Here is a 10,670-nt window from a genome sequence, read left to right as displayed (position 1 = left end):
TTGGATGCTAATCCCACCAGGGATGCTTGACCTCCCCGGATACCCACAAGCCATCCCGGGAGGAATCATCCCCAAACCTCACTCCCATCCATGTCCCCAGCCACGGTGGCTCAGGGCTCGTGAGGACACAGCAGCGGTGGCCACATGGGCACAGCCTGGAGCCGACCYGCCGGGCTCAGCCGTCATTCCCACAGAGCCGCTTCAGCTCCGGGCGCTGTCAAGGTCCTGTTGGGATGTGCCTTCCCAGCCAATTTACACTTGTTTGTTCCTCTGCCAGCTCCAGCCTCCTCGTTTTCCTCCGCCAGCTCTCTCTCCGTGCCCTGGGTGGCAGCTGGAAGGGCCCTTCCCACCCACCGCTCTCCCTCATTGCCGTGCGGACCCCCTCTTCCATTCCCAAGGGAATGCTGCCTTCCCACGGCTCAGGGTGGGCATCTCCCTGGCGGGGAGCGCCGCTGCCATCGCAGCACTTGACCCAGATTCGATTCCGATGGCGAAGGAAACGTGGCTGAGCACGTCCTGCTCCCGGGAGAGGAGGAGCGGGAGGAGGAGGAAGGATGCGGGGCTGCAGGGAGCGCTGTCCCGAGCCCCGGTGGGGATTGGGGAGGGAAGCAGGGATGCACAGCGGGCGGCAGGGATGGCTCACGACGCCCGGCGCTGCCAAGGATGGGCTGGCCGCCTTCCCGTGGGGCTTTTCCAGGCAGGAGCGTGCCCAGCAGGACAGGGGCCAGCTCTTTCCAATATATATCCATATATTTGGAAACATCCCTTTGTGCCACACACAGAGTTTCGCCTAAACATTTCATTAGCACATCTGGAAAAGCCCAAATAAAAGCTGCAGCCGGCAGCTCCGGCGAGCTGCCTCCGCCTGGCTGCTGCCCTGGCTGAGGGAATCGCCCCCTGCCCGGTGGCACGGGGGGCACGCCGGGATCCCGGAAAGGCAGGAGGGAAGCKGGATACTCACCATTTTCCGCTGGCACCACTGGCAGATCCCGCAGAGGACGATGGTGACGCTAAGGCTGACGGTGATGATGGCTGAGACCAGGAGGACGTCGCGGGAGGGGGTCCCTGAGGGGAGCAGAGCACGGGGAGGGGGTCAGGCCTGAGTCCCGGGGTGTTCCCGGTGCGCGTGGGGGCACAGAGAGGGAAAACTTAAGGAATGTGGTCCAACAGGCTCCAACCCCATGGTGCAGTGCCCCAGCACGGTGGCCACCTCGGTGGCTTCTGGGTTCCAGGTAGGGTGTGTCCTGGGGGCARCCCGGCCCCGAGGGCTTCCTGGAGCTCAGGCTGGAGCTTTAATCSCCGCTGGCACCCTGGGAGCGCTGGCACGGCCAGCAAAGGCCACGGCTGCTGCTTTGTGAGCCAATCCCACATGGATTCATCCCAAATGGCAGGGCGGGCCTGCTCCTCTCCAACCCCACTGTGGGGACAACCTCGGGGACCCCAAAAGTGTGGGAARGACCCCTGAACTGCATCCAGCACATCTGCTCGTGTCCATGCTGCTGGCATGTGGAATGGCCACTGTGGGAGGAGAATTGGGGCCCAAGGTGGCTCAGAGTGGCCCAGTGAGATCCCAAACCAGCTCAGCCTTTGTCTCCAGGCTGGACCCTCACCACATCATCCCTGTGGATGCTCCACATCCCACCATGCCTGCTGGGATGGGATTGTCCATGGCAGGAGCCCCAGCTGGCAGTGGGAAGCAGCGAGGCTGGAGCAGCGCCTGGAGCGGTGCTGCAGTATAAATATTAAACAATAAATGTTAATAATTAATTCCCCCGCAGACCTTGTTATTGTAACGAAATTTGCCGGCGTCTCCGAGGCCGGGGTGAGTCAGAGTGGACAGGGAGGAGGAATCGGGGCTCTGGAATGGCCCCCRACACGTGCCGAGGCACCCGCAGCTCCCACATCCCCGCTGGAATCCGGAGAGGAGGAGAGGGGTTGGTGATCACAAACGGGAGTTTTATAAACATTCCTTAAGGAGAAGATGGGGGGAGGGGGGCTGTTTTGGGCACAGGTCCCCCCTTCAGCACCCGCGCTCCCTCCATCCAAAGGCAGCTCCTCCATCGCTCCCGGATCACGAGGAGCCTGTGTATAAAACTCACGTAGCAACTGTTGCCTAGGAGGGAATTCGGGACCAACCCTTAATTTCCAACATTTATAAACCCCGGCTGGATACGCTGCCGGSGGAGTGGGAAGCAGCCGGCACGGCCAGAGAGCGTCAGGCTCCCCTCCTTGGGTGGGACCCGACCAGTTCGAGCGGCACCCGGGCTTACTGGGCGAGCTGGGAATTGGGATGAGCCCTCCTTGCCCCCCCTGCTTAGTGCTCCCCGCTCCAGCTTGGGAGCACCGTGACCCCTCTGGTTTAGCCAACGGATCCTTYGCTCCTTGTGGGGTGAAGTTCATCCTGAAATTAATCTGGAGAGAGGGGGAATCATAGCAAAGGTGAGGGAAGGGGTGGGCACTGTGGAAACCACCACGGCCGTGTTTGGTGTCCGCAGAGGGACATCAGCGAGCGTGGCTCCTGGGGCCTGAATTCCCCGTGCCGAGTGCCACCGCACCCCCAAACCTGTCGTGATCCCTTAATCCTGATGGATGCGCCAGCGGGATCCTTCCCGGGGGGCTCCAGGGGTGTCCCTGTGCMCTGGGGGAGGTGGGGGTGGCGCTCGGCCCTTCCCGGGGGGATCACGCCGTGACCCTAGGGTGGGGAGAGCTTTTCAGGCCTCCAGGCTGCGCCGCCCTCAGCATGACTTAAATGACTCGTTTTCCAGGCAATTAGCACTCGGTTAATTAAAGACTCGTAGCCGCTCGGAGCTCCTGGCGCGTCCTCAGCCCTGGGGTGCGGCGTGGGGTCCCTGTGCCGGTTGGGGTGCGCGGCGTGGGCTGCCCTGGGGCGGGCGGGTCCAGGGGGGGCACGGGGAGCTGCGTGGCACCGAGACACAGCCCCGGGAGCGGGTGACAAGGTGCAAACACGACGCTTGTTTACGCMGCCGCTGGCCCTCCTTCCCCGCCGCTCTCCATAAATCTCCGCGGCTGCCAGCGCGGATCCAGCCCGGAGCGTGGAGATGGCTCGGCGTGACTCGAGGGTCYGCGGGCCTGGGGTCGCAGCGGCCACGGCCCAAATCCCACCCAAATCAGGCCCTTCGCTGGTCCTGCCTCATCCCAAAGCCACACTGAGGGGGGGCCGTGAAGCAGAGACCCCACATCCCTCCTCAGAGGGATCGAGGTCCCAATCCCGTCCCACGTGCTGGCAGAGCAARGGATGCTGCGGAGGCTGGGAAGGGGGGTGGAACATCCCTGCGGCTCTCTCATCAGGATTCAGTGCCACTTGACGGGATATAATTCTACTTTTCCAGGCCGTTATTGATGAGGGGATTACCTGCCTCCTTAGCGCCGCAGCTCTCCTGCGTGGGATTTGTGAGGAGCTGCGTGAGCAGGAGCCAGGGAAAAGGGTCCCTGTGCCGCGGGGAGAGGACTCTGGATACAGGGAGAAGGTCCCCATGGCAGGGGAGAGTTCTGGATTTAGGGGAAGGGTATCCACGGCAGAGAAGGCGGAAAAGCCACTGYGCCCCTCGCAGTCCCCGCCTTGGGGTGGGAGATGGGGAATGTCTGGGAGACAGGGATGCTGTCAGTGCCCATCCTCCTTTATCCGCCGYTCCTGCAGGCTCGGGATTAGCTGCCTCCGGAGCACGAGCGAGCCCTTGGCCACATTYCTTTTGGATGTGAGGAAACACTTCAAACTCGACCCCAGCGCGAGGAGAGGTGCAGAGATCCAAGAGGGATTGTTGCCAGAGATCCAGCTAGATCCTCCCGAAGGAGGGAATTGCTGGCGATGCCGAGGGGTCCAACACACGGCTCAGCTCTGGCGGGTTCAGGAATGGTGGATGTGGGACCTGTGGCCCATCCCGGTGTCCCTGTGCATCTTGGTGGCCTTGGACACCTCGGTGGCTTTGTGATGCTGGTGGCCGTGTACACACTGAGGCATCACTCRAGCCCAACACAGTGAGACCCTCAGGCTCAAGGGCAGCTCCACCCATTTCCCCCCTCTCATTCCGTTTTCCTGTGCCTATCCCAGGATTCAGACCCATCTGATGGATCCGCCATCGCCTCCACCCACAGCCCATAGTCCCGGAGCAATGCTGGGAGGGCAAAGCCCCCGCAAGGAGCACCCAGGGATGGTTCCAGCTCCTCTCCCAAGCAGCAGCTCCTGCACGGGTTGGAGAGGCTGGAAATCTCCATGGAGTAACAGAGCCTTTGGATGAGCAAAAGCTTTGGAACGAGCCTCATGCCTGTGGCACCACAGCTGGAACCAATCTCTCCACACGTGCCTTAGTGAAGATCACCCTGTCCAGTCTCCCAGAGCCATAATTTTGGGTGCAGACTCTAAAATTCCCAGCTTTTGTGGACACAGCGTCTCCCTGGCAGCTGCTCAGTATCGCAGCCCCATCTCCTGGAGCATCCTCCCGCTCATCCTGTTCCAGCGGCRAGATCCGTGGATGCCGAGTACCCTGAGGGGGAAATCAAAGCTGTGGGGAGCCCCCCAGGCCAAGCTCCCACTGAGCTCCCTGGAAGCGGTGATCAAAGCCGACATCCACAGCTCCGCATGGAGACACGGCTCCATGTGCCAAGCCACCGAACCGGCAGTGGAAATGCATGGTTGTGATGCCCATCCCTGGATGGGGATGGTGGTGTTGKGGATGTGGGAAGAGATAGAGCAGGAATGTGGCTCAGACGAGCCCCTCATGCTGCCAGGGTGGAGGGCCACGCAGCGCCAAGCAAGGTGGCCACGTTGTCACGCCGGGGCTTCCCAGATGCTRCCTGCCTGGAGCCAGGCCGTTAATTCCTCCTCTTCTCATCCTCCCATTCATTTGCTCGATATTTCCCAAACCTCTTATTTTTAAGAAGAAGCTGAAAAGCTGTGAATTTGCTGCTTTCACTCCTGTGCAGGATCCTGGCTGTGGGGTGGGGGCAGAGTGGGGCAGGACCCTGGCAGGCACAGCAGGAATGTGGAATCCGAGCCCTTGGCACAGGGGCAAGGAGAAGGGATGGGCACGGAGGGGGACGAGGCTTTGCTGCCATCTCTGGTAACAATCCAGTGGGCATTTTGGGAATGCTGTGAGCCAGGCTTGGCATGTCACATGGAAGAGCTGGAGGGCCRGGCCAGCTGGGTCTGGCGGTGCCACCTGCCCACGTGCTCCCRGGGGCTCTGTAGATGTGAGGGATCGTTGGAAGCCCCACGGCCATCCTGCTTCCCGGCAGGATCCTGGGATGAGCCTCGGGGGAGAGGAGCGGTGCCACAGCTCAGCATCCCGGGTGTGCTTCAGGCGAGAACAGGCGTCTGCTCTCCATCTGTCTGTCTATCCGTGCGTCCCCCTCTTCAGCACGTCCATCAATCTCTCCATCCATCCATCCATCCGTCCATCCATCCCTCGTACACATCTGCCTCTCCATCCAGCCATCTGTCCATCCCCCGGAGCTGTCAATCCGGCCGGCTCTGCCTCCCCCACGCTGAGCTGCCGGTTCTAGGGGGCTYCGGGTGGCAGAGCCCACCAACACCGACCCCACCACCGAGGGCTGGGGGAGGTGGACACCGTCCCAAAACACCTCACAGCCCTGGCTGSATGCTCCCAGACATTCCCTATCCCCATCCGCTGCCATGCATGGATGTGTCCCTCCTGTGTCCCTCCAGCCCCGGTGCCACCTGGCCACGGCAGGCAGGAGCTAGGCATGGAGGGAGAATTTGGCAAGGGAAGGCGCTCCTTCCCTGGTGCCGGGCTATTTTTGGCTGAGGATTTCCGGAGAGCCGTGTAGTTTCTCTGCCTCGTGGTCCTCGCTGCGTCTCTCTTCCCGAGGAGCACCCAGAACCCTGGAGCCCCCTCTGCTCCCGTGGTTTGCATCCATCACCATCCCCATTCCAGCTCCTGCTCCCGAGGGATGCTGTTCATCCCCCGGCCAGGCTGGCGATCCTTGTTCATCCCTGCTCCAAAATGAGCCCTTGGGCATGGCTCTCCATCCCGGAGTCACCCCAGCCTCCCTTCCCTTGGCGCAGAATTCTCTCCTGGCTCCGGCGGCAGGCACAGAGGAGCGGGCTGGGCTCTCCTCCCGAGTGGCACTGCCAGCTCTCGCGCCGTCGCCACTTAGCCTCTCGCCCCAGGGCTCTCCATCATTCCTGAGCCCTTTGGGTGACAGCAGGACTGAGGGAAGGCAGAGAGCCAGCGGCTCTCAGGGAACAGGGGTGGGAAGGCTCCGTGCAGCCTAGCCCAGCTCCCCSATTCCCCCCGGGCAGTGACCCCCAGCCACTCGCCCGGGATCCATGTATGGTGACAGCAAGGCCACCATGGGGACAKGATTCCCGCAGGGATTTCAGGGATGAGACGTGCTCAGGGTCAGCCACAGCCCCCAAACAAGGGGGCTGGTGGTGCTGGGAGAGGAAGAGGAGGCTTTGAAGGGGAACACATGGAAAGATGGAGAAATGCAGCCATGAGGGAGGAAGCAGAGGGGGGGAACGAAAGGCCGAGGAAGGCCCCAGAGGGAGGACTGGAGTGGGAGAGCTCCCAGGGGAGGTGGGAGCCGTGGAAATCCTCCAGCAGAGCCTGATCCCCGGGCTGCATCCTCCGGGCACGCACATCCATGGGGCAGCAGGGATGGTCATCCATGGGGCAACAGGGACAGGACCCATTGCCCCCCACAGCCACCGGTGTCCCACAGCCCCATCCGCAGGGGAAGAGCCAGTCACTCCTCCGTCCCTCTATACCCAGAGACCCCTGGAGCGCATCCCGGGGCTGTGCCCGCCTCGGAGGGCCGGGAGCGGGGCTGCTGTGTCGCTCTGTCCCTTCGCCGCCGCGCCGGCTCCGTCCCCGCCGGCGCGACCGCTTCCCTTCAAACCTCATTAACTCCCCCCAAGGTGACCCTCTCCCTCCTGCAGCCAGGCCCGGGGACACCGGGAGGGGACGAGGGGTTGGTGGGGCACCCGAGGCTGGCAGGCGGGCACGGAGCATCCCGTGCCACGGCCACGCTGACACCCACAGCGATGCGGGATGCTCCACTTGGCACAKCCCGACCCGCCGCCCCCGGCGCCCGGTCTGGCCCCACACGCGTCCCCCAGGGCCCCAGTCACAGCCAGGGGGGAGCGTCCTCCTGCTCCACGCTGGGGCTCTGCTCATCATCGCGGAGCTCCGGCCGCTCTCCGGGAGCCGTTCCCTCGCCGGATGCATCCATAATGGATATTGTAGCTGAGCCCCCGGGGGCCGGGGGGTGGCAGCGATATTATCTGCATCTGTCTTCATTCCCCGCTCCCCCCCTCCCTTCCTCGGCAGGCGGAAAAGCCGCGAGATCAGGCGCTGGAAAAGCCGCCTCCAGCTCCTCTCCTGCTCCTCGGAGTCAGGGGGGATCAGCAAGACCTCCCTGTCAGACCCCACACCCGGCTGGGAGGCCCGCAATCCTTGCCGCGCCCCAGCCGTGCTCGAGGGGGTCCTGGGACACATCGGTGAGGGTGTGGGGAGGCTGAAAGGGTTGGAATTGGTAGCGACTGCTGGGAGCGAGGAACGCCCACCTTGCGGGGGGCTCAGCATCCGCGTGAAGCCCCCACCGCCATAGAAAATGGGATGGAGCCGCCCYGAGGGACAAAGGGACGGGGTGAGGCGGCGGGAGATGCTCCGAGACGCCGGCCGGAACATCCTTCGGGCTGGAACAGAGGGGCTGGCAGGGATGGGGACCCCAGACCCGCGCAGGATTGGGGTCCCGGGGGCGTCTGGAGCTCCCGCTCCGTGTCGGTGCCGCACGGGACGCGAGGCTGCAGCAGGTGCCTGGCTCCCGGCGAGGCCCGTGCGCTGTCATCCCTGCGCTCTTTGTCTGCCTTCCCACCCGTCACGCTCCTCATCCCGCTCGCAGCCCCTCCGCCGGCCCCCGCCTCGCTCCTCGGGCTGTTGCGGCTCCTTCGGGAGCCCGGCTTTTCTCCCCGAGCCCCGGGGAGCTGCTCCCACGGCCGCGCCAGCACCAGGGCGCTCCATCGCCCGCTCCGAGGCGGTGCGGGGGGAAAACAGGCAGCTGCTGCCTGGTTATTGATTCACCACCTCCAGCCGCCGCACGGCTCTGCTCGGAACGCTTCCAGCCGGGAAAGATGGGGACGGGGGGGAGCAGGGCCCCCCGGCACCTGCTCTCTGCGCTAAGATGGAGCTGTGGGGATGCGAGCGTTGCCCCAAAGGGGATAGCTGGTGCCAGCAGCGGGGACRGGGATGGGGAGGGGTCTGGCGGGAGGAAGGGAGCTGTCCGATGTTCCCAAAGCAAGGGGGACGTTGTCCCTGTGGCACAGAGGGCACCTTTGTCGGCAGCCCAAAGCTCTGCTTCGCGCTCGGACGCGGCTCTCCTGACACATCGTCTGATGGTTACCCAGCAGCACAGCCCCCTGCGGCTCCCCCAAAAAACCTCCAGCTGGCGGGAGCCGCTTCGGGAAGCGCCTGAGCTTGATCCCAATTCCCAACACCCCTTGCCAGACAAGACCAGACTCCYTCGGGCGTCTCCGACCCCAGAACCAGACACCCCCAGCATAACCTCCAGGTTCCACGTTACCCCTCCTCCCCTCCCGATCTGCCTTTTCCTGGGCAGCAAAGTTTCCCGAATTTCCCCACACGGCATCTTCTCCCCCCATGGAAAGCAGCCGGCGCTGGGGCCCTCAGCCACTGTCGCCGCACGGTGACACGGAGCAGGGGACGAGGAGGACGAGGCTGATGCCTCCTCGGGCAGGGATTTGGGGGGACAACAGGCATTGCTTCACCCCGGCGTGTGGCGTGGCTGGCTCTTCCCAAATCCCGCGGGGGTGTKAGCTGCCAGCACCCCCTCAACCTCCACCGGGATGGGGAACAGAGCTAGCACCCCCTCAGCACCGCGGCCGGAAAATCCGGGAAAGGGGGATCATCCAGGGGACCAGACAGCTCCAGGGTGCTGGCACAGGTGTGTGCACCCCYAGCACCCCACGGCTCCAGGCGCCACGGCACAGACGCCGCCGGTGACGTGGGAAAACTCCCATGTGACGGGGCCCCAGCAGCCGGGGAGCACGGCGTTTGGGAAGCGGGGAGAGGAGGTCTGTACCCCAAAATCGGGCGGCTCGACCTCTGCGTTGGGAGCATCCAGCCCGCCAAGCAGCGCTGGCGATGGCAGAAGCAGCCGTTGGTGGCTCACCGGCTGCCTACGGGGACATCTGGCAGAGACAAGGGGGACAAATCGGGGGCAGGTGCAAAGTTTGGAGGGGCAATAATGCAGGAGCGAATCTCGGGCAGCGGGAGGGAAGGGCAGTCCTTCCACGCTGCTACCGGCGGGGACAGGCTGGCGTCCCACCTCTGCCACCCACCCGCCGGGTGACCTTGGGCCAAGCGGCGCCGTGCCGCGCTCCGGGCATCCCTGCGGGGTCGCGGTGGCACGGGATGGTGCCGCTCCCCGCGGGAGCGCTCAGCCTGCGGGCGGGCGGAAAGTTCCCCTCGAAGGCAGCTCGGCTGGAGCTGCCAAGTCCCGGGCAGCGGTGACGCTGTCACCTGCCGTGGGTGACAGCGCGTGGCGGTGCCCGGCGCTCCCCAACCTGCCGGATCCCGCAGGCCTGGCACCTGCAGCTCTCCCCGGCGGCGCCCGCTGTCCCCGCGTCCCCGCCGGCACGTCCCCACGCCACCGCAGGACACTCCGTCCTTCTGCCCTTTCCCAGGGCCCCGGGACACGGCCGGGTACAGCTGCCAGGCCCCGCTGATCCGCATCGCTCCGGCAGCATCCCTGTGTCTCCGCACCGGCTCGGGCACCCCCAAAACGTCCCCGCCAGCGTCCCAGATTCCCTGGTGCGGGAACGACTGCTGCCTTCCGAGCATGAGATCAGCAAATCCGCGCCGGAGGAAGCCCCTTCCCCAGCCGCCCACCCTCGCGTGTCCCAGTGTCATTCCGGAGGTGCAGCAGGACGGGGCTGGGGGACCCCCCAGAAGGACGGAGAGGGAGGGCAGTGAGGAGCAGGGATGAACTGACCGCTGGATGCTGCTCTGGATGCTGGGATTGGGGCTCCCCCGGGAGTCTGGGGGTTTGCTGGGGGTCTGGGGAGCGGGGTGCTGCCCCCGAGGCTGGGGGTGTCCCTGGGGGGGACCGGGGCACCAGCAGCCCCGCAGGGTGAGGAGAGGGGCGATGTGCTGGATGCTCGTCCAGGTACCAGCACCTAGCAGGATTTTGGGCTTGCACGGTGTTTTTTTTTCGGGGGCTGGAGAGCAGGACGCTGCCYGCCGGGGTTGGGGTGTCGCCGGGCGGGGGGTGTCGGTGGCTCCGGCGGCTCCGCAGCGCGGTGACAGCGGCGGAGGTGACTTTCTCCCCAAACTACCGTAACTCCCGGGGAGGCGCGGGGGGAAGCAGGCAGCGGCCACGGCGTATCCCCGGGGGCGGGCGACGAACGGCCGGTAACCCCTGGTGCGTGTCCCCGCGTCCTGCGTGTCCCTGTCCCCCCCTCCCCGGCGACCCGGGGCTCACCTGCGCTGGCAGCCTCCGGGTGCAGGTACATGGTGGCGGAGGGCGGCGGGGCGCGGCGGGGCGCGGCGCGGCGCGGCGCGGCGCGGCGCGGGGGGCGGCGCGGGGACCTGTTCGCCTGTGCCGCACTTCGCGTCTGGCGCCGCTACGCTGGGTAGACCTGCTGTGCTCTGCCGCACTTGGTGCCTGGC

At 65.1% G+C, this 10,670-nt stretch overlaps 1 protein-coding gene across 2 annotated transcripts in view; it reads right to left on the bottom strand.

The window, feature by feature from the left end:
* SYT7 (synaptotagmin 7) overlaps nucleotides 1–10,534 on the bottom strand; it is a 25,226-nt gene extending 14,692 nt beyond the window's left edge. For both annotated transcript variants that reach the window (XM_057377331.1, XM_057377330.1), the window contains exons 1-2: nucleotides 10,483–10,534; nucleotides 962–1,065 (exon numbers count right to left, since the gene is read on the bottom strand). In XM_057377331.1, coding sequence (XP_057233314.1) covers nucleotides 962–1,065; nucleotides 10,483–10,513 — 135 coding nt within the window. In that variant the 5' untranslated portion in view covers nucleotides 10,514–10,534. The remainder of the gene's footprint in view (nucleotides 1–961; nucleotides 1,066–10,482) is intronic.
* Between the last annotated feature and the right edge of the window lie 136 nt (nucleotides 10,535–10,670).

Source organism: Malurus melanocephalus, unplaced genomic scaffold, assembly GCF_030028575.1.
Source record: "Malurus melanocephalus ecotype Western Australia unplaced genomic scaffold, MMel_1.1 scaffold_310, whole genome shotgun sequence".
NCBI lineage: Eukaryota > Metazoa > Chordata > Aves > Passeriformes > Maluridae > Malurus > Malurus melanocephalus.
Note: the sequence above shows the minus strand (reverse complement) of the source record. Positions and strands in the feature narration are given on the sequence as shown.